Here is a 23,717-nt window from a genome sequence, read left to right as displayed (position 1 = left end):
AGGATAAAAAAACCCTGTCTTACTCACTCTAATTCAGTCCCTAGTCTGGAGCAGCTTGCCTTGATTACATTGTACTAAATTACTCATCTTGGATATATGATTCTCTTTATTTTCTCTGCCAAGAGCAAAAATATGAGATTATTTGGCAAGAGGAATGTGTATCTGAAATGTCAAATTACAGCTCATAACTATTACGGGATAGTTTTGGCGTTAGCCCTTTGTGGTTGTTCCAAAACAGATGTCTCTTTCTAGGAGATCTTTAAAACTAATACATACTTCATGTTTGCTTTTAGCTGGTATTTCGAGAATGTCTCACAAGGACACTAGCTGGGTGCATATGTTGGTTTGGTCTAACTTTAAATTTCTCATTTCTCAAGACTTCCAAGTCTTCAACTTGCATTAACTGATAATTCTGTGTACAGAGAATGCAAACATTGAGAATTAGGATCTTATTTTATTCTTTCTTTTTTTTTTTTTTTTTTTTTTCAACAGCCAATATAGCCAAACTACCTAACTGTATCTTATTTAACTGAGAAATAAAATGACACAACTAGTTAATATTTGTTAACTTTTTCATCTACAGTATTGTTGCCACTGGAATATGATTAAATCTCCCTTGCTTTTGCCTTGTGAATTAACTAGTATCAGCTTTTACTAAAACTCAATTAAGGTCTGTTCCTTGGTGCTGTAGCTCTGAAGCAGGTACCACAGCCGCACGTGTTCAGCATGTGCACATTTGTTCACTTCTCGTGGGACTATGAAAAATGGCTGTGGTCTACATTTGGTTGTATCTGCTAATTTGGTCCTCAGAGCTGAACTTGGAAAGGATTGGATTTGTGGGAATACAAAGGCTTAACAGAAAAATGGTAAGAGGTTGTCAAAAAAAGTCTGAAATTTATTCTTTTTATTCTGAACACAGGAGGGATGGAAGCATGAAGGTTTTAGTATAAACAACTGTGCAGCTCAGCTTGTAGAAGGAATTTGCTAATGGTAAGCTTATTGTGCTGTGATAGCAAGCTGGACTTCATTTTGTGATATTAAAGTGTCTGTATCTCATAGAAAAATAACTTTGCTTGCTGCTGAGGAGGACACAAACCTGGGAGAAGGCCGCCTTGCACGCTTGCATGCACCAGCTTCGGCTGGTGATGCACGGCCCTCTGCAAAGTCTGCCCACACGAAATCGCTCTTGTCCAAAATGTCAGTGATGCCATTTTGACTGGTGCCACAAATTCGGCCCACTTTCAGCCCCCAGCTGTGGGTTAGCAGCACCTTCCACCTGGCTCCTGTGGCTTTGGAACCGTGGCTACCTTGAAATGTTTTTGGAGAGGTGGGAGGCGGTGACGCGGGGCTGGGCGAGGGTGCTTTGCATGAGGGAAAGCTCCGGGGCCGCTGGCTGATTGCTTAATGAATCAAGCTGAAGGATTCAAGTAGAGCTGTACGTACTGCCAGATGATCATTATGTCATGGAAGGGGCTTGGAAGGAAGAACTTGGAAGTTTGGTGACAGACTGATGATGGATCTGCCTTAGACTTGTTCAGATATCCTGCTGCAGAAGCTTCGCTTCCTGCTGATTGGATTAATGGTCAAAAGAGAGAGCTTGGCAGACTCCAAAAAATGCTGAAAATTCAGGCTTTCCACAGATTCGCTTTTGATGGCTTGAGCCTTTTAACCACATGGCAATTGTAAAGACTATAAACAAGATTGAATAATCCGGTTTAAGCAATCTTTAATAAAATATAAATTATTTTAATGCACTATTATTGGCCCCTCCTTCAGGATATCACAAGTCTGCACTTTCAGGCTGACAAGCTCAAATGTGCTCTGTCAAATTACGAGCTCTGTTTTGGCTTACACACGGCCTGGAGGCCCCAGTGCCCCCACTGAAGCCCCATTCTGGGGCATTTTGGGCACCACACCACACGAAGGAGGCTTTGCCATCCGCCCAGAGCACAGCAGAGAAAAGCCAGCAGGAGTTACCTGGGCAGTTCTCTCACCTGCCCCACGCTCAGTGGATAATAGATGCTTTGCTCAGCCACCTGCCAGGCACACGGGACGTGGTGGGGAGCACGGGATGGAGAGGGGCTGGGGGGACGCTGGGGACCCCCAGTGCTGCTGTGGGGCTCAGCACCCACAGGATGGGCAGAGCAGGGAATGGGAGCGTCCTGCACGGGTCTCTTGTCCTCATTGTCTGAGGTCCTGTGGGCTTTAGGGTTGTATTCATGGTGGCTGGGTAGTTCCCCTGCCAATTTTGTGCTCCTTTCTGTCCTGCTGTGTTGTCATCAGAGAGATGGTGCCAGGAGGCCGGGCTGCGGCAGGGATGGAGCTCTGGGTTGGGTGGGTAAAGGGCTGAGGAGCAGCGTGGGATCTCAGATCAGCAGGCTGGGGGCAATCCAGTAAAAGCTGCCATAATAATAAACAAATACATAATAATAATAATAATAATAATAATAATAATAATAATAATAATAATAATAATAATAATAATAATAATAATAATAATAAAGCACCTCGCTTTGTGGATCGAGGGCTACAAACGGTGGCAAGGTTCTACCTAAGCCAAGCTGGCTGAAGAGAAATTGATTCAGGAGCTGAACACACTCACGTCTGCCTGGTTTTTAAGATGAAACAGTGCTTATTTGTCAATTTTCTTCCTAATCCTAACTGCAACAGGCAGTTAGAAACCATGGGACTCCATCTACTCACCCATCTGAATCCTCTCCCCCCTCCCTTTCTTTTTTGATAGACGCCACACCAAGTTTGACATTTGAGTATCATTACACCCCACAGAAAAGGATTTTCTCACAGAGATAAATTTTTCCTCTCCATCTGTGCACTGGAAATGACACAAAACGCCCTTTTCCTGTTCTCTGAGAAAATTTTCCCTGCTACCAGCACTTGCAAGAGACGAGGAAGGTGAAGTCACCAACACGAGCGGCGAGCAGTGAGAAGCGAGCAGTGCTTGCGAGGCTTTTCCTCGGCTTTCCCCTGTAGCAGCAAACTGCCCACTATTTATTTTTAGCAGTAACTCGGTGCTGTGTGTGAACTGTTCCCAAAAACCCAGGCAGCTGCAGTGCTGGTGCCCAGCAGGGCCCATGCCCCCAAGGAGGTGCTGGGGAGCCCAGGGGCAGCCGGCATGCAGGGCAGCCTCACGTGGGGCAGCAGAGTGTTTCTGGCTGTGGATGGCCATAATTTACCCAGATTTTTGTCTGCTGCTACTCTGTAAAATACCTATGGAGTCAGCCCAGCACTGAGCTGGCGGGCTGCTGCTGATGTTCAAAAAACTTGCTTTTGTAAAGCAAAAACGAAGCAGCTCAATACAAAGCTTCCATGCAGCAAGATAGGTCCGAATAATTTTGGCAGGGGGTGGGTTGGCTTTTTAGCTTTCTAAAAACAGAAATTATCACTAAGATCACGCCATTTGGCCTCCATGTCCTGGTCACCGACACTCCTCTGTCCAGCCTGCACGTTGCATTTGCAGTGCGTGTCCTCCTACCATTGTGTTTGAAAAATGCCTCTAATTTCTAGCACTTTTGCCTGACAATTTCCATTAGCTATCCAATTGAAATGAGACAATGGGTGAAAAAGAAAATGCTGAAACTTTCAGCGAGTTTGATCTCTTTGAAAACTGAGCATCCAAAGATGGTTTTCTTAAAACTTTTGCAGTCACTTTTAGCACGGATACGTAGCACCAAAATAAGGAGCCTGTGACAATCCCATTAAGCACTTACCTGCAGCTTTAAACCCCTAAATCCTTTGAAAGCCTGGGCTCTAGGCCCAGTGCTGCAAGGAGCTCTCTGTGGAAAGGCTCCTTCCCTGCCCCAGCTGACTGTCAGGCAGGTCTTTTGCAGCTCAGGCTTTCAAAATAGCCTGGGGCAGTAAGGAAAAAGTAATTTAATAACCAGCAGGTAGGAGGTGATTGATTCTGGAGACCTTAGGGAGGTGGAATTGTTATTTGTAAACAGCTGGAAAGGAAAAGCGATGGCTCGGGGTGTGCTTTCTGCTCCACCTTGGGCCAGTTTCTTCTCTGAGAGTTTTGTGGGGTCACTTTTTGGCGAAAGAGAGGCCCCAGTTCGCTGTGGTATTTGCTCTGCCCCCTTTGGGCTTGTGTCTAAAGCCACACGTGATTAAAGTGCCCAAATTTTGTGGCTTTAGAGATGTAGGAATGTGGTACACGTAGAAAGTGTCTTATAAGGCCAACTGTTTTTTCCAGTGTTACTGTTATTTTATTTTATTTTTTTTTCTTTTCACTAAAGATGCTTTTATCATGGCAGGGTCTTAGCTCTACCTCTTACATTTTTGTACAAAGTACTTGGTATTTGTCTCGGCAAAAATCCACTGACGGGCTTTGATTTTGCAAGCACATCGTGGGAATGATCCTGTTGGGTTCACAACGGGTACAAAGGACGTGGCCATCAGGAGCTATTTTTAAAAATGAAGTCATAACTGTAATGTAAAAAAATAATAATAATAAAAAAATGACCAAAAGCGTTTGCTGTCACTGCTGCCTGCATTTCGTAGCACACAAAGCTGTCTGCATCCCCAGCAAAGGTGGCACTGGAGCCTGCTGGTTTGGGTGTGCAGCTACCACCCATATGTGCTGCCAGCACTTACACAGCTTTACCATCTTTGATTACTGTAGATTTTTTGCATGTTTGTTCTCTTTGTTCTTGTTATCGACCACTTGCTTTAGATTATTATTTGTTTGCACCCCTAAATGGCTGGCCCACCCTTCATTTTGCTGCTTCCTTTGCACAAGTTTGTCACCGGCTGTCTCCCTCCGGGGCACACTCCCCAGGAGCGTTTCCAGCTGCCCCCACCCAACACCAGCCTTGGCTGGTGGGATTCACTGCAGCCCCCGAGGGCACGCAGCAGAGCCGCGCTCCCATGCTGAGCTGCAGGGCACGAGCCCATGGGCAGTGCTTGGGGCCAGGGGGGTGAGGAGATGGTGAGGGGAGAGCCTGGCTGCTGGCCCCATCCTCATCCTCATCCCTGGCCCCATCCCCATCCCCTTCCCTAGTCTCATCCACATCCCCATCCCATTCCATATCCACATCCCCATCCCATCTCCATCCCATCTCCATCCTATATCCCCATCCCATCCCCATACCATATCCCATCCCCATCCCATCACATATCCCATATCCCCACCCCATATCCCCATCCTATCTCCACCCCATATCCCACCCCATTCCATATCCTGTATCCCCATCCTATATCCCATCCCATATCCCCATCCCATCCCATATCCCCATGCCATATCCCCATATCCCCATCCCATATCCCATCCCCATCCCATATCCCCACCCCATATCCCCATGCAATATCCCCATATCCTCATCCCATATCCCATCCCATATCCCAATCCCCACATCCCCATCCCATCCAATATCCCATCCCATACCCCATCCCATATCTCCATCCTGTATCCCCATCCCATATCCCCATCCCATATCCCATACCCCATATCCCACCCCATACCCCATACCCCATATCCCATCCCCATCCCATATCCCATACCCCATATCCCACCCCATACCCCATACCCCATATCCCATCCCCATCCCATACCCCATATCCCATCCCATATACCATCCCCATCCCATATCCCCATCCCACCCCATATCCCATCCCATATCCCATCCCCATGCCATATCCCATATCCCCATCCCATCTCCCACCCCATATCTCTATCCCCACCCCATACCCCATACCCCATCCCCACCCCATATCCCATCCCATTCCATATCCCGTATCCCCATCCCATCTCCCACCCCATATCTCTATCCCCATCCCATATCCCCATCCCACACCCCCACCCCATACCCCATACCCCCCCTCCCCGCCCCGCCCCTCCGTGCGTTGCCTCCTCCCCCCCCAGCAGCCGCCCCCCGCGGCGGCCCCGCCCCTCCCACCCCATCCCGGCGCGGGCGCGGCGCGGGGCCGGGGCCGTGCGGCGGCGGCGGCGGCTGCCGGGGCTGGGGGCTTAGGGTTGGGTTGGGGGGGGGGTGGGGGGGGTTGCGGGCTCTCCGTGCCCGGCACCCCACGACCCCGCGACCATGGCCGGGGCCATCATCGAGAACATGAGCACCAAGAAGCTCTGCATCGTCGGCGGCGTGCTGCTGGTCTTCCAGGTCATCGCCTTCCTCGTGGGGGGGCTCATCGGTGAGTCCGGACCCCCCCAACCCCACCCCAAACCCCTCGGTGCTCTCGGTCCCTTTGTGCTCGCTGCTCCCCCCCCCCGCCGGCCAGGAGGGGCAGAGAAAAGTTTTTTTGTGTGTTTTTTTTTTTTTTTTTTTTTTTTTTTTTGGCACGGGAGGCGCTCAGCATGGCGACCGGGCCGCGGGGAGCTCGGCTGCTTTTTGGGAGCCCCCCCCCCCCCCCCCACCCCGGAGCCTTCCCCCTGCTCCCCCTCCTCGCTTTGCAGCCGCAGGAGGAGGAGGAAGAGGGAGGAACAAACCCCCCCCCCCACGCCACCACCACCTCCGTTTGCACGGAGGACGAAGCCCCCTCCCTGCCCCCAGACGGAAAAAAATGAGATTAATCAGTGCAATAAATTAATAAAAGCCGGGGAAGGGGGGGGGGGGCCATGCCGCTCGGGGCGCTCCCATTGTCTGGGCTGCGCTGGGGCCGCCCCCCCCCCTGTTTCCACCCCCTTCCCTTCCCCTCCACCCCTTTCCCCTCCGCTTTTGTCCGGCTTCGCCCCGGGGGCGCTGCTCGGGGCCCCGGGGGCTGGGGCTGGGGTTGGGGGGGGGTTAAAAATCGGGGCCGTGCAGCCGGGAGCTGCCCCGGGGGTCCCGCGCCCCCCGCCGGGCTCCCCTGCCCTGCCCCGGGGGGTGCTGAGCCCGGGGGTCCCGGGTGCTGGCCCCATGGCCCCCCCCCTGCCCCTTATCCAGGCGGTGGGGCCGCCTCGCACCCAAAATCCCCCAAACTTGAGTTGCCCTCCTTCCCCTGCCTCTCCTCCCCGCCTCCATCCCCAAGGCGTCTGCGGCCGGCTTTGGGCTAAAACCCAGCGTTTTCTGGTCTTGCGGGCCTGACCCCGTGCTGAATACCAGCGGGACTGGCTTTTTTTTTTTCTTTTTTTCTTTTTTTTTCATTCCCTTCCTTTCCGAAGGAGCTGGTTCGGGCGCATGTTGCCGAGCTCCGTGCTGATTCACTAGATAAATTCCTTGGCCTGTGCAGAGGAGCCATGCTCAGTGCTCCTTCATCTTAGGGCACTGCTAGAAAAACCCCTTAAAGTTCAGAAAACGCTAGCTGCACGTACAAAAGGAGCACGCTGATTAGCAAGCCCCGTTGCTGTTTTCGTGCGGGGGCAGGCGTGGTAAGCCTGGTGTTTGCGGGGTCCGAGCAGCCCTCCCGTCCATCACTCAGTCCCTACAAACCCCGGCACTGGGTGCCTTTCCTGCTCTGAGAGCCTCGGGGCCGCACAACCCAAACCCAGGGCGGCTCCACGTGGGTTGGGTAAGGGCATCTTCCCCCCAGCAGCGAGCCCCAGGGGGCTGTTAGGGGCAGGCTTCCTTTAATTGCTGCAAAACCCCACTGCGAGGCTTCCAAAATGCTCTTCCCCTCCTGCCCTAGGGGCTCGTGTGGCTCCTACCGCGGTGACTCTTGCCCCTGAACCTCTGGAAGCCTTCCTGCGAGCTGCTGGGCTCCCTGGTGCAATTTTTGGGGAGCAATCATGGCCTGTGCCTCGCTCCCCGGGTCCCCAGCCCTGGGTGCTGCAGGCTGGTGGCTGGCACCGTGTCCCCGGGGCCATCGCAGGGTGCCCGGCCCCAGCCCCTGCCCCGTGCCCCTTCCCAAGAGGAGCCCACCAAGAGACGTGTCGGTGGTAAATGTCCTCCTGCAGCGTCCCCGCGGGCACTGCTGGTGCTCCTGGTGGAGCACGCGGTGGGATGCGAGCCGAGAGGTCACTGAAATAGTCCTGGGCTGGTTTGATCCAGCGCACCGTACGGGCACCGAGAATCTGGTTATTTTAGTTTATCCAGGTCTAGACGAACCAAAATATGTACACAACCGGGACGCAGCTACAAAGCGAAGCCAGCCGCTCCTTTAGCAGCCGGTTAGGTCATGTTTCAAAACAATGACTAAGTGCTCTATTTTAACAGATTATTTTGCCAGTTGGAAATACACAAATGCAGCACGTTGGTACCTGATAGGGCAGCAAGGCTTCATTATCCTGAAATCATGTTTTCTGCCTGTGGTAGCTCTCAATCTAGTTCCTGAACAGCGACCTGTGTTAATGCCTGAGCTTTAATCAGGCTTGCAGACTTCCATCAGCTCTCTCGTTCAGATATAAGACTTTTATCAGCACTCCCTGGGATTTTTGCTTGAAGTGCCTGTTGGCAGCATGTGTGGGATGTTCGCGTACAGGAGTCATCGCCTGGGGGTGAAGCTCCTGTGGCAGCCCAAGGGAGCTCGGCAAAGCTAAGGAGCAAGAAACCCCTTGCAGGGTTGTGTCTCTGAGCTTTTTCCCTGCTGCTGGGGGAGCTGTGGGCTCCAGGTAGCTGCACCTCTGTCCTAGAGCACCCAGCTCCCTGCCCTGCTGCGGCCCCTGCAAGGCTCTGCTCTGGGTCCTGTGCTGTGCCTGCTGTTAGGCTGTATTGGTAATATGGGATCCATAAAAACAGTCGCAATGAGGCCTCCTCCTTGCATTCCTGCTGTAAAGGACAGGGTGTTTGTATTACAGGAGGAAAGGATCAAACAGGGATGCTTCCTGCTATCAGTCGAGTGTTAATGGGTGAGAAACCAGGCTGGGTCTGCTTTGCATTCGGCATTCCCGCAGCTCGTGGAGGGCTGGGGCTCGATGTGAGGACAGGGCTTCTCCTGCTGAACCAGCAGCAGCATAGGTCGGTTCCTGCAGCTTCTGGAAGTTTTGAGTGGGACAAAGACAAGCGAGGACAGCTGTGTCCTGCCCCAGTGCCGGCCAGGTGCTGGAACCGGTCAGTGGCAGGCTGACCTCGATGCCTTTTGGCTGTGTTTAAACCAAAGCTCTGGATTACAAATCTTTGTCCTCTGTGTACCACGTGGGAGCTGCTCGCAGAGTCCTTGCATTCTGGAGTTCCTTTATGTGTGCCGTTTATTATTATTATTTTTTACTTAAAGATAAGAATACCACTGCTCAAATCTGGAGTTCATGGCCGTAGCAGGGAACTCTGTGTTGCTCTAAGCCTGCTGCAGGCTGCCATCCAGGTGCCTGCGGGCAGTGATTTACGTGTCCCGTCGGGCTGCGAGCTGCTGCCTGACCCCATGAGAGCTGCATCAGGCACTGCACACCCTTGGACCCGATCTGACAGTCTGGGACAGGGACCCACCTCTTCTCCCCGGGGATTCGGGCTGCCCCTGGTGTCCAGGAGAGGCCCCATAGGGATGGAGGGCTTGGGGTGAGCCCAGTCGCATGCACACCTAGGAACTAGTAACCCCCCCTTGGACAACTTCTCACTACTTCTAGGACCACAGGGATGCCTCGTGAGGATTCAGATTACCTTGTTTTCCGTTCAAATGAGCTGGCTTTGGATGTAAGAGGACTTTTCTGTAGCCAAGCCAAAGAGCAGGCACACACACACACACAGCAAAGTGCCGGCAGTCCCGTACCACCCGTGCATTTTACAAATTAACTGCTTGGAAAAGTGGAGGTGTCTGTTTTAGCGCACGAGTCCTCTGGGATGAGGGGGCTGCATTTGTGATCAAGCAGGTTCGCTGCCTCCTTGCCTTGGTTTAAGGTTGAAAAAAACTGGAATTGTTTTGACTGGAGCAAATAAAACTCCTGCTTGTGTGTCTCGCCCAGAGAGATAATGAGTCATGAGTATAAATGGCTGAGCAGCTATCAACAATCCCGGGTCATTATCTAAATGTCTGACTTGGCTCCTGAGCAGTGAGTTTCCAGGATTTCATTTCCTTTCCTGGGATTTCATTACCTCCCCGGGCTGGGTGGCTGTGGCGGAGCAGGGCCTGGTGCCGGCCCCTCCGGCTGCGCCGCGGGCACCGGTGCCAAGAGCAGCCCCTGCGCGGGCACATTCCTCCGGTGCTGCGGCCTTGGCAGCGGCTCTGGGAGCTGAGGAAAAAGCAGACGTGAAAGGTCACGTCTGTGCAGCTTGTGTCCACCCGGTCCTTCTCGTTAAGAGCTGAAACTGCAGCTAAATGGGCAAACGTACCCCAAATTGGCGGTTCTCAGGCAGAGACACGCGCTTGGGGCTTTGAGGAGCAGGCAATAGGGGCTGTAAATCCTGTGAGTTTTTTGTTTTTTGTTTTTTTTTTTTTTTAACTTCATGCTTCTCACAGTTGCATCACCTCCGAGCTGCAGCTAATTCAGCGAGTTGCATGAGGGAGCCGCAGGCCTCCAGCTGATGCGAAGCGCGAAGGGCTCTTGCTCCACTCCTCCTCTTGTCACCACACGGGCTGAATAGGCCCGGGAAGGGATTTAGCAGGAAGTCTTTTCTGCAGCACATAAAGCTGCCGGCCTTTGAAGTCTAGGCAGCTGTCTTCCACGCCTGCTCGGAGGCCCTTTGAAGGAGGGTGTGTGCCTGCACCCCAGTGCCAGCCCCTGTCTGCGAGGGGCTGAGGGGGCCACAGGGACCTCGCTGTGTCCCAGCACCCATGGACAGATGCTGCTGAGGCACTGCTGGGTGACACCGGGTCTCTGTGGCTGTTTTGGGGCCGTTTCCACATGGTTTACATCTTGCCCAGGCATAGCAAGAAATGCATTTGGTCCTGGCTGAAAACTTTCAGAGGATGGCTTGGAGGGAGATCCAAAGGCCTTCATGGCAATTAGTACGTCAGTTCTACCGTACTTTTCTCGGTTGCTGCTGCTCTCTGAGAACTGACCCGCTGAAGAAGTCTCCAGCTTGCCTTGCTCTGAGAGGCCCTGCTCCTTCTTTCCACGGCCTCTTGCTGCAGGAGGATGCAGCAGTGGCATCCAAGAAGAAACCTCAGGCAGAGAGCTGTTGCGGTCGTGCCGCATGGCGTTAACGAGCACAGGCAGTCCCAGCGGCCGCAGTAGGGCCGTTCTGCTGGCTCTAGTGCTTGTCCAGGGACCTCTGGGATCCAGCAGCTCGTCTCAGCTTGGGGCAGAAATCTCACAGCCAGGCTTCCTTCGTCTGCTTGGGCAGGTTTGTTTCCGTGGCCTGAAACAAAGCAGTGCAAGAAGCTTGTAGTGCTGGCAAACCTACTGGAGAAGACAGCTAGCCACGCTGGGCTGCGGTGCTGTGACCGTGGATGGGAAGCAGTGCCCTTCTTGCAAAAATCCATTCCCTCCTTACTGGGAATGAGACTACTTCTCCAGTTTTAAGCCCAGTTTGTGCTTTGTTTGAAAGAAGTGTAGTTACGGGTTCAGCAACAGCAGAATAAAAGGCGATGAACACCACAGGAGGCCTTCTCTGCTTCTAGCCCCAAAGCTCGGAGGGTGAGGCACCAGGAGCTGGCACCTCTGGGTGTCCGTGGCTCTGTTTCTGACTTGCCGTGTGGCTGTGGGCCTCGTGGTAAACCTCTGCCGCGCTCTGTGCTGTGTCTGATGAGGCCCCAGCAGGGCTGGAGTCCCGCTATCTTTGTAGAAAATCACTCGCAGGGTTTTGATAAATCCTGGGGCTTGAAAGGACTTTGATCTTAAAGTCTGGAGTCCAATAATACAAAAAAGAAAGACATTTCACGAGGGGAATGGGCTTCTACTAGGTAGGGTTTGTTTGTTTTGAAAATAAATTAGATTATTTTAAGAGGATGGTAATTCTGTATGTAAAAGCTGCTGTTGGTCTTCAGAAAAAAGACATGTAGGCTTGTAAAACAGTAACTAGCAATTAAAAAATAGAAATTTAAAGTTTGCATTAGCAATCACTGTCACTAACGTTAAACTGGTAGCAGCAAGGTTGGCAAAGAGAAGAAGAAGAAAAGAAGACTTTTATGCTGCAGTAAACATACATAAGTGTATATAACATGATTCAGGTTCTCACCGCTCCAGCTGGAAAACCTCAGTCCGGGGGATGATAAATTAGCTTGTTTATTCCTACCCTGCTGTTGGTTAGTGTAATGAAGCAGAAGTCCATTGTGTGTGCTCATTGGGTAGTGATGGCTCTGCGCAGAAGGGGGTAATTGAGTAGAAAAGCAGAATGCTCCTGGTGCATGGGAGAAGTTAACACCACATGAGGTCAGTAGGATTCAAGCTTTAATCAATGTGGACACAATGCAATTGAGATTTTGTAAAGGGCTTGTTTATAGTGCGAGAGCAAGGGTCAGTAGTTAATTTGAAATGCTGTAGGTGCTCGAGAGGAGAAGGTACAAAATATATATCGTAGAGGTGAGTGCACGTGGGGGAGAGGAGTGGATGTTGCTCTTGCGAGTGGGCTGAACGCCTAGTTTGCATGAATGAGGAGGAGGAATTTGAGAGTTTATTGCAGGAACTTTTAAAAGATCTACTTAATTTACTGAAACTAGTAATTTGACTGATGGTGACTCAAAAAAAAATAGGCATATGTAATACTGTAAAGTTCACAAAGCCTCGAGCTCTTTTATCTCATAGTAAATCTGTTTAAATTTTTTCTACTTATAGAGCTAAGCTAAGTCCAAATACAGGTGTTTTTCCTCTCTGAGGACTGGTTCCTGAGGTAAGCCCACTTACAGTCAGTATCTTATTTTCTGCTTTTCATCCCAGAAGAGAGCAGGGCAGGTGGCTGCTCGCACACACGGTGGAGGAGGTGGATTGCTGTGGGGACGGGACAGGCTGGCCAGAGCCCAGCAGAAGAATCCCGTTGCCGAGCTGGAGAGGTTACGTGGTTACTGTCCTAACCCCTGTCACAGTTTGAGCTGGGGCTTTGAGAACTAAACAAAAAACGAGTTCTGCAGCACATCAGTGCTGTTTGTTGACATCAGCTGTGATGTCCCTGATCCCAAGAGCAGACAAATGGCTCGTTTGTATTCCCCCATCGTGCCCGAGGCGTGCCCTCATTCTGCTGCTCTGAGCTCTGACAAGGAGCCTGCGGGCTGTAGGACTGCCAGAGGTGTGGTGCTGCTTCAGGCTTTTTCCAGCCTTCGCTTGGGCCACGAATGGAGCTGGAGTTTGGAGAGTTTTCTGTTTCATTTGCCCGTCCCGCATGCCAGCACCAGCCAGCGTGAGAGAGACAGGGTCAAGTTTGGCTTGTGGAACAAAGGTGTGAAGGGGTGTTCATGAAAAAGTGGCATCCATTTGGAGAAAGGGCTTCATTTTCTTCTGTCTCTCTTAAAGACCTGATGGCTTTAACGTTTCCTCTCGGAAATCTGAAGGAGAAATGTCACATTTCCACACTCGACAGCTCCTTAAGGGTTCCTTGCCACCAAAAGCCCCCCTCTGCTGCTGTGTGCTCTCAGCCAGGGCCGAGCACCGAGCTGCCACCACTGCAGCTGCTCCCCACCATCCCCAAATACCTGCGTTGTACGTTGTAATGTGCCGGCCAAGGAAGCACAGTTCTGTAACACACAGCGTTGGGTATTGTTTAAAAATGTACGCTAACAGAATTGAAGATTTTGTTGTTAACTAATTGTGCTTGTGTTGGCCGGGGAGCGGACGTTTGCTTGCCTTTTTAAGCAGCCGAGCTGGGAGGGTTAAGTCTGAAGTTCAGACTTTTGCCAAAAACAATCCCAAACTCGCTCTGTTTGTTTCATTTAATTGGCTGCAGTGCTCCGCTCATCTCAAACTGAATTAAAACTTTCCGTTCTGAGATTTCCGACAGCCGGATCTGGGAGGGTGGTGGTGACCGAGATCCACCCCTGGGGCTCAGGAGCACAGGGCACCTGTGCAGGACACGCCGGGGGCCCACGGGTCCCTGTCCCTTCAGGGACATCGCTGCTGCCCCATTCCCGGGGTGTTTGGGACGGGGTGCCCCGTTCCTTCAGCCAGCACTGCAGTACTTCTCCCAGGAACACGGGGGTGGGAGCAGTGCTGGCGAGCCCGGAGGTGCCCCAGCTGTGCAATGAGTCGTTCTCGCTGTTTGCCTCAGCTCTCACGCTGTTTAGTCTATGGGAAGTGAAAGAATTTTGATTCCAGTTGAGATGGAGGAGGAAAACCCTTGGTGTCTGGCAGTCAGAATGGTGAGCAGTGCTGAGAAAACAAATCCTCAAGTCATTTTCTGAATCAGCTCGTAGGATCCTGGACTTCTCTGACCGCTGCTGTCCGAAGATACAAAGCATGCTGAGATGTTTCCTGCAGCTCCTCTTCTTTAGATTTGTTCTGTAACCTTGATGCCTTTTACCTTTCAGTCAAATCGCAGCTCCTGATTCACGTGAGGCTGAGTAGTTCTGGATCCTTCAGAGCTGAAAGCAATTCCACTGCTGATTTCCACCTGCCCCCTCCAGTCCAGCATTACTTATCTCTGTTCCTTAGCTTGTTTCTTTAACTGCTGCCCTTTCCTTTGGGCACAGCTTGAGAAATTTCATACGCTCGAGCCCACATATGCATGGTACGTAATAGAAAAGAGAGAAAAGCCTCGCTGGAAATTGTGAGCACTTCTTCAGTCATGAAGCAGTGGTGTGGATGGCTCATCAGACGCCCTCCCGGGATGTGGCAGGGGCTGGCCCCGGCACCGGGTGCTCGGTGGTGCCCTTGGGGTGCCCCTGGCAAGCGAGGGGTCTGGGTGGGCTGCGGCAGGAGGAGGGGAAGGCGGCTGCCTGCTGCCCTGCCAGCAGCACGGGCAGGCTGTCCCAGCTGGCTGCAGCAGCCTTTAGGACAAAGGTGTTGGTAACATGCGTGCAAACAAGCTTCAAAGCCGGGAAATGCTATTCACTGCCCAAACTAGCATGAAAAGCAGAGAGCTACAAAAGGCAGGCTGCTCCGAGCTGCTGGCTGCGTTTTCATGTACGTGCTCGCCCGGGTGTTTGGGGAGGATTGGGTGAGGATGCCTCTCTGCCGGGCTGAGGAGGGTTTGGTGGGGACAGTCCTGCCTGCGCCCCGCGGGCATGTGCGTGCTGGCTCCATGGAGATCCGTGCCTCTGCCCTGAAAGCCTCTGCAGCCAGTAATTGTGTCTGTGAGCTCGTCCCCCGAAGCTTTTTCTCTTGAGCATTGGGAAGGCATCCACGGGCAGCACGGCTCCTCCGAGCTGTGCCAAAAGCCCCGTCCTCGCCTGCTCCTGCAGCACACCCCAGCGCTCCCTGCCGCGTTACTGCTCCTCCGAGCGAGCAGGTTGGGGACAGGGGCTGAGGCTCCTCCACTCCCTTATGCAAAAGCTGCTATTTAATTATTTACAGGCAGATATATATCGCCGAATGCGTAAAACTGAACCCTCTAGCAGCCCACAGCCAGAATGGTTGAAAGCAGCCTGCTTGGCACCAGCGTGTAGCTGAAATCCCTTGATGCTAGCTTTGTTTTGCATAGCACTTTGTAATGCTGTTAGTTGACTTGGCTGCAGCTTCACAAAGCATTTTTTTTCCACTTGGTTCAACACTCGCTCGAATTTAATGGGAACGGGGCCAAACAAGTAATGCAAGCCAAGTGCCGACGTTTGTTTGGTGTGCAGTTCCTGACAAGGAATATATATAGCGATTGTCTCCTGCTCCTCCGAGCTGTAGCTTTGGCAGAGGGGCTGTGGGTGTCAGCACGCCAAGGCTTTAAAATCATAATCAGTCAGCGATGAAAACGTGTATTTATGGCTGTAATGAGCTGCATCAAAGCAGGAACCGCGAGCCTTCCCTGCAGGAGGAACAACGGCTCCTAATTCAGGGATGCCTACTTCTGCATCACACAAAGATCTTACAGGGTTTCAAAAGCTCTGAGAGCGCCCAGCCTGCATACGTGCCTTATTTCTCAACAGTATTCCTCACAGGCACGTGGGGCTGCAGTTTTAGCCGCTGTCACCAGGCTCTGCATCGAGAAACGACGTAAGAACGTGGCAGCGTGAGTCGCATGTTTAATGTGCCCGTGGTACATCGCGGGAGCATCCTGTAACTGTTTTATTTTGAATGCTCGATATTTTTTTCTGCTTCTTTCTGGCATATCAAGCTCTTTTTTGGAGCTGCCGTAACCTACCAGCTCTCGGTGGCTCCCAGGGGACCACAGGGCCTTCAAAATGCTCTGAAAGTGCTGCGGATCCGTGATGTGCCTGGGCTGGGGGTTATTCTGTTATCCTACATGCTCCCTCTTTCAGTTCACGGGATAGGAACGTTTCAGTGCTTCTCATCTGCATTAGATCATTTTAACATTATTAAATTTGTCCTAAACTTTTTAATTGCACACTGTTTTCATTAAAAAAAAAAAAAAGGTGGGGGATTGTTTTCCTTAATAACTGTCATTCCACAAGAAAGTGGCATTACATAACTTTAATTTTTCCAAATTCCTGTGAAAACAGAAGTAAATAAAACTTTAATAGCTTATAAAGAAAGAGTTAACCTTTTCCTTCTGCTTTCCTAAACCTGTGAAGCTGGAAGAAATTAATTAAAGCACATCCAGCGGTACTTACAGATTGCACTTCAGAAATCAGACAGTTCTGGTTTAATCACGGCAAAACATACCGGGTGTTTCAAAAGTACTGAGCTGGCTGTTGTGCAGAACAGTGCTCCTGGAACAGTGCTTCCTTCTCAGAAAGGGAGCAGGTCCATAAGGGACAGGAGAATTGTCACCCAGCTTCTTTCTGCCCCTCGGCTCCCTGACCCGTGGGCACCCCCAGGTCGCACCGGCTCCGTTAGAGCTCCCAGTCCTCGATGTGTGCAGGTAGCATTAAAATATTCATGTCCCTAATGATGGCAGAAACGAGGCAGAGCTGCTTTCACCAGAGGGCTTTGCAGGGCAGAACTGTGAGATAAATACTTCTGAGTTTAAAAGCTGCTTCTTTCTCTTAGAGAGATTTGCATGCTGCATCCCCAGCCATGCTTCAGTGTTTCTGACTGTTCCCTCATGGATGTAAAGCCAGAGCAGGGCAATCCCCAATAGTTTTAATTAGCTGATCTGGGATGTTGTACATCCCTGCTATAATGCCAACGGGTGTCTCGTGCCCATGCATTCAGCTCGGTTCTCTGATCACGCCTTGACTCGGTAAAGAAAAACGCAGCATTATTCAGTTTGTTGGTGCTGGGAGCTGTTTGCTTCCTTGGCGTTCTCCAGAAGATGCATTATCCTAGGACTGTCACCCTTCCAGGAAGAGCTTTGATTCAGCAGGGAGCAAAGCCTTCCTGCTGGCTGGGGAGTTGTTTGGCTACGTGTGGTTCAGATCACTGCAGTCCGGGATGAGGTTTCGGATGGGTTCGTGTCTGGGTTTGTGATATGGCGATGGGCTTTGCATAGGGGTTGGCTTGAGTGAGCCAGCTGGAAGGGTGCGTGCCCAGAGAGAGGTGCCAGTAACTTCCAGTCTGCTGCTGGTGTAACTGAGGAGTCGGAGCCTGCGCCGGCGGGTTCCTGCTGCTTCAGCTAATTCTCATTTGATCCCACTACAAAGTCAGTAATACAGCTGTAGACGTAATAAACTTAATTACTTAACTATGGGATCGTGGAGCTGTGACGGAGCATCATTTGATGCATTTGTTTTGAATTGCCTTCAAATAGCTGAATGGGGAGCTGAGTACTTTGGTGGGGAACCCACTACGTGCAACATCTAAAGATTCGAAAAATGTGGTTTTCTCTTTCATTTACAGCTCCCAGCCCCACGACAGCTGTCCCTTACATGTCAGTGAAGTGCATTGATGTAAGAAAAAACCACCACAAAACCAAGTGGCTGATGCCCTGGGGACCCAACCACTGTGAGAAGCTCAAAGACTTCGACGAAGCAGTGAGCAGGCAGATCGAGGCCAACGACATCGTGTTTGCCGTGCACATCCCTCTCCCCAGCAAGGAGATGAGCCCCTGGTTCCAGTTCATGCTTTTCATCATGCAGCTGGACATCGCCTTCAAGATGGACAACGACCTGAGTAAGTCGCTCTGCCCTTTATCACATGCTGGCTGTGGGCTGTTTTTTTTCCCCAGTGTCTGTTTTCATCCACCTGCTTTTATCCAGCACCACATGCTACCTGGTGACGTGCCCGCACGCAGCGAGGCGATGCAGCAACCTGCCCCAAGGCTGGGGGTGAGGAACGAGGCATTGCAACGTGGGCGTCTCCAGGGAAAGCTGCTTGCGCTGCGTTAGCGGGCGGCTAAGCAAATGGTGAACAGGTTCCGTGCTAAAGTACGCAGAATATCAGGACCTGCACTGGCGTAAATCCAGCAGGTTGCTTTCACAGCATGCGCTCCTGGGTTTCGGAAACTTTTCCAAAGTATCTCAAGTTGCTGAGCACGCAGCAATGGTTTGCAGTAGGTAATACCACTGAACTCTTAAAAGCTGAAAGGGACTTGTCCCACTTCTGAGCATCAACATCCCGCTCCTTGCACAGGCTCTGCACACATGCAGCCGCTTGATGAGTTGAATCCTGCATCCTCCGTGGGGTAAGTTTGCCTCTGGCTGGAGGAGTTTGGCCTCCGAGGAGGTGCTGGAGGCACTGCGGTGACCTGCTGGAGGCGGTGGCAGTGGGGACACCCCTGCAGAGGCTGCTCGCCTGCTGCTGTGCCACCTCACTGGACTTTAGTTCCCCTGCCTCAGTCTGCGTGGAGGTGGTGAAAAGCAGTCTCAGGACATAATTTTAAATGTTTTTTGTATCTCTGCCCCAAAACTCCTTTGTACAGATAGTTCAACTGGTTGGTTGTTTCCCAGTGCCATAGATTTTAAGCTGTGGTGTCTTGCTCCATGTTCACCAAGCACTTTTGTATGGTCAGTTTCTGAACTGTGAGCTGAAGTAGTCAGTAAATGAAATCATCCATCCACATGCTTACACGAGGCTTTGCCATAATTACAATTTTAATTTCTTCTGCAATTTGAGTTTGCTCACTGGCGAACTGCAGTAGCTGCCCTGCCTTCCATCACATGCTGAGGTACGGGCTTGCTTGGGTCTGATAAGGGCAGATGGAAAACACTTCTTGGCCTTGAAAGGGCAGAGTTCAAATTAAACATCAGAACTGTGCAGGTACAGGAACCGTGGAAGAAGCTGTCTTACTGGGATTCAACCTCAGTACCTGAAGAAGATGAAATACGCAAAAACCCCTACAAAAGCCTGCGAGATGAAGTCAGGAGCAGCAAGGGCAGGCTGCTCTGCCCCTTGCTGAAAGAACAACTGTAGGCGTGTTTGCACATTGTGAAGTGTTTTGGAAAATCCCTCTCTCTAACAGCCATAACCTAACAACAAATAAACAATTTACTTCTCAAACTGGTCCAACCCGGGGCTTTGGCAGCTCTCTGCCTGCTGCCGTCTGCCTCTTTGCAGGCCTGGCTCGAGTGCCCGCAGGGAGCAAAGCGTCTGCGGCTCCTTCACTGCCCTGCCTGGTCAAAGGGGCCTGCTCCTCCCCAGCTGTGTGCTGTGTCGTCATCGAGGGAAGCTAAAAACGAGGTCTTCTAAAGCTTGCGTGCATGTTCTTAACCCTGTAATTATCTAACATATGGAGAGCGGCTCTGTAACTTCACCAAGGCCTCGGCTCCTTGGCTCCACCAGGCCGCTGCGCCTGGAGAGGCTCCTGGGGTGCCAAACTGCAACTCAAATTTTCTTTGAGATGAAAAAAAAAACAGAAAAACTCATCTTTTGCCACCCTCTGGTTAACAAAAGCAAGGGCTGGGGGATGAGCTGGACCAGCTTTGCAGTCCGAGGTGGCTGCTGGTGTTCCTGGTTTGTAAGAAGTGTTGGGAGCCATGGCATGCAATGCTTTGTTTTCAGTGAGCGTTTGGCACATCTTCAGGTTTTTCTTTCATTGACTGAGGAAAGCTTAAAAATGCTGTTTTCCTACACTTTATGCCAAGCTGAAGTCAGATGTAAATTAAGTGTGAAATCTAAGCAACCAGTGAATAACACACTTCTTGCTTGCTAAATTGTGTCGTAAAAAATTTAAAAAAAAGGTAGCAAGAAAGTTGTTAACCTAAAATAATTACGTATGCGTGTCTGTATCTTGCTGCTAACTCTGCATTAGTTTTACGAGCTTCGTTTATCAGACAATTGGAATAATCTCCCAAAGCAGGTGAGGTCACCTTATTTCTTCTCTCAGAGCAGTGTTGGGAAGATGCCTCTGCCCATAGGGGACATCTGTGTGCTCTATGCATCCCGGGAGCAGCTGGGGGAACCCAGGCTCCATCACCCACTGGGAAGGGATTTCCCTGCAGTGGGGTGTACTGGAGGGCACCCAAAACACCCTGCTGGGATCCTGCCCTTCAGAGGAGCTGCCCTGCTGCATTCAACTGCTTGGGACATAGCTCAGCTGTTAAACAGCTGAATTTTATTTCCCTCATGTTTATCCCTCGTGCAGAGCTGCCAGCGACTCGGACTTAATCTCGCATCCAAGTTGTCTTTGTCCTTTCCCAATGCGCTGTGCATTCAGTCATTGAAAAGCAGGCCCTCTCCAGAAGAGGGGGAGGAGGCAGAAAGAGAAACTAGACGTGCTGCCCCGCACCTTCATCACAAAAGCTGTGGCAGGGGGGTTCTGTGCTGCCCCCACAGGCAGAGGGGCTGTGGGTTAGGGTTAGGGTGAGCGCAGAGCTGTGGGAGGGACAGGGTGTGGGGTGACACCGTGCCGGCTGCCAGCAGCTGGGGCTCAGCCACCAGCTCACATACAGGCTGCTTGTGGAAGTTGGAGTGTTTCTCTCTTACCCTGCAATTACATCTCATTCCCATCGTTGGAACCAGCAGGCCCTTCCAGGGGAGGGATGGGGGACTGGAGGGTCCCTTGGGTCCCCTGTGCCTTCCCAGCACCGCAGTCCCCTGCCAGCACTCCTCCTGCTTCACTCCGCTCCTTGCTGCTGCATGCCCTGGATGGGGTACCACAGGGACGCACCCTGGTGGGACGTGCTGTAAGCCTGGAGGGGTGTTATTTTTTTTATTACCACTGTTTTTTTGGCCTGGCACGCTGCCCTGGGCCCTGTGCATTTGGCAAGCAGTTGTGTTCTGAGCAGGGAACGTCGGCCCTGCTCCCCGAGCTGTGCCGCAGCGTGGCCGTGTGTCCGTACCGAGCTGTAGCTCCTGCACCTCCATCCCTCGCCGAGCAGGGCCCTGCCACAGGCACGCAGGCACCGCAGAGCTGCTGCCCTGCCCCGCTGTCACCTCGGGGAAAAATAAACATGAAATGGTTTAATAGCGGTTTGGCATCGATGAGCGAGCCATCCCTCAGGAGTACAGGGTACGGCGGCGCGGGGTATCAGATAATGCTGCCTTTATTTATCGGAGGGCGTAGCAGCACGGAGGGGCCCCTGCGAGTTTTCTCTTTAAAAAAACATGCTTTCCTCCCTTTTTCTAGCTAGTGAACTTAAAATATTAATACGTGAGGGACTTCTTGCTGCTTTGCTGTTGGAAAGAAATGGCGTACAGCATGGCTGTGCTGCGTGCTCCTGTTCGGAGTCATGTCATTTGTGTCTCTTTGGAGGTTTTTGTAACTTCAGAGAGCCAGCGAAGCACAGAGGCATATTGTAAGTAATTCTAACACCTCTGTTTGCTAGCACACACTTCTTCCCAGATAGCCGTATTAGCATGCAGCTGGCACGGAGCCATCCCCAAAACAACTTCTCCATTTTTAGACTATTGTTGTGCGAGTGAAGATCCCCTGTGCGAATAACACACTGTAAAGTGAATCATGGAAAAGATCTTGGGCACTGAATAGTCTGCAGTAAAATACTAGGGAAAAAAGGGGTGGGGAGGGTGGAGGGGCTGAGAGCACGAGAGGCACCGAGCAGCCCTGTAGCCCTTCCTGCAGCTTCTGTAGCCCCATGCCTGGGGTGTCACTGAGAAATCTGAGCTGGGAGCGCCACCGAGATCATCTCTGACTGTGCTTGGTCATCCGTGGGACATGCAGTTAGCTAAACAAACTTGTCTTTTTTAATTATTTATTTTTTTTTATTAAGATAAACCTGTGACACCAGCCAGATTGTCGCTCTGTACCGGAGCTGCTGGTATCAGGGGTAGTTACGCAGCCCTTATCTCCGAGGTCTGCGTGGCCGGGTTTGCTGAGGCATTGCTCTGCCCCAGGCCTGGCCCGGACAGCTCCATCTCGGTGCTGGGTCAGACAGATTCCTATCTCTGGGTTTGTACCTTTTGTCGTCAGGAAATTCTGGAGAATCTTGTTCAGCGTGCACGGAGGAACTGAGTAATGACTTTCCCTCCAGTAGCATCTACCTGAGTGCAGGTAGATGCCAGCTTCTCCTCTTCCTTCCTCCCTTGTATTTTCCCTCTTCTGCTGTGGCTCAGCCTTGAATAATTGCAGTACTCTGCTCTCTGTCCCTGCTCTTCTGAACTCAGCCTGCCTTTGCTGCTTCTTTATAGAAAGGAAATTAGGAAGCTGTTTGCTTATCTCTTGGCTTCAGCTGCTGCCATCGACCTGAGACCCCATTAGGATTTGGCTGCTCTAATGCTGCCTGGTCCCCAGACACCCGCGTTCCCCCGCAGGGCTGTGTCCCTCCTGCCACCAGCTGGCCACAGGCTGCTTCATCGGGGTCCCAGCGCTGGGGACAAGGAGCCTGAGCTGCCAGGAGAGTGCTCAGAGGGCACCGAGGTGTCCCACAGGGAGGCCATCCCCTCACAGCAATGAGAAAACCGTCCTTGTGCAGCTCGTGCGGGTGCTGCGTGACTTCCCCCCCCGCTGCTGATTTTTATCTCTGGCAGCGCGCCGTTCCCAGGGCATGGCTGAGTGTCTGGGGAAAAAGAAAAAAAAAAAAAAAGAAGAAAGCAGAAGTAAAAACCAACTTGACTGTCAGTCTCCTGCCTCCTGCGCCTTCCTCCCATGCACTGTTTTGACAGTAAACAGCACAGCTCTGAAACACCTCGCCTTTATCTCAAAGCCGGGCCCGGCGGGGTGTCAGCTGCTGCCTGTCTGCGGGCAGGAGGAGGCACGGGGCACTACGAGGGCTGTGGCTGTGCTGGGAGAGGGCAGGCACCCCCACCTTGCCTGTACAGCCCTCTGTTTTAGTATTAATTAGCACCAAACCTTCTTTAGATTCATCTCTTGCCAAACAGCGTCTCACTGTCCTTGCTCGTCCCCTCTCCGAAGATTTACGTATCGGGAGCTGATGGCCCTGCAGGGCCTTCGCCCAGGCTCTGCCCTAATGGGAGAGGTTCCCCCGATGCGGAGCGTGATGGAAATTCAGAGGGGGGTTGTAACGCGTTGCTTTGAAGAGGTACGCTGGTGTGTGTTTTCTGCCGTCTGGTTTTCATCCTCAATGGCAGCAGCAGCGTTCGGATTACCCAGATGAAATAATGAAAGCTGTTTTCCTTGGATTTACTCCCAAGCATTCCAGTTGGTTTTATGGCTTCTGAAATGAAGTTTGTAGTCCTTTCTAATTGGGCCAAGTTTAACCTTATGTTCCCATTTATCTGGTTTTGCTGGTCTCCTAAAGAGCGGACCTGAGCCTGTTTGGTGGAAACCCAGCGACCTGCGGGGAGGAGCCCGCTATCAGCCTGCCGGTACGGATCACGGGTGCGCGCAAAAACCCTCGGACAAATCCCGTTGAGTCCACACGAAGGCAGAACAGAGCCACCTCCAAACGCTGTATAAATAGCAGGGCTGAACCACAGATGCCATCCACGCCCCTTCCCATCACTTCGGATGAGTGTGCCACCACATATCCCCCACGCAAAGAAGGCCGAAGGAGATGGCCGAGACGTGGGACATGCGGCGCTCCAAAAGGTCCCCGCTCGCTCGCAGACACCAAGCAGCCCCCTCCAGAGCTCCGAGGACCAGATTGTTTTTGGCGTGGTGCAGCGCTCCGTGCCGAACTTCCAA

General features: G+C 51.8%; 1 protein-coding gene across 1 annotated transcript in view; it reads left to right on the top strand.

Annotated features, from left to right (window-relative positions):
• The first annotated feature begins 6,025 nt into the window (after positions 1-6,025).
• The window catches only part of WLS (Wnt ligand secretion mediator), a 29,523-nt gene continuing 11,831 nt past the window's right edge, over positions 6,026-23,717 (top strand). Inside the window, exons 1-2 of the mRNA XM_082766242.1 lie at positions 6,026-6,162; positions 17,576-17,848. Coding sequence (XP_082622368.1) covers positions 6,057-6,162; positions 17,576-17,848 — 379 coding nt within the window. The 5' untranslated portion in view covers positions 6,026-6,056. The remainder of the gene's footprint in view (positions 6,163-17,575; positions 17,849-23,717) is intronic.

The sequence above is a fragment of the Aythya marila genome (assembly GCF_965140915.1).
Source record: "Aythya marila genome assembly, chromosome: 8".
Classification (NCBI taxonomy): Eukaryota; Metazoa; Chordata; class Aves; order Anseriformes; family Anatidae; genus Aythya; species Aythya marila.
This window is presented reverse-complemented; position numbering and strand designations above follow the sequence as displayed.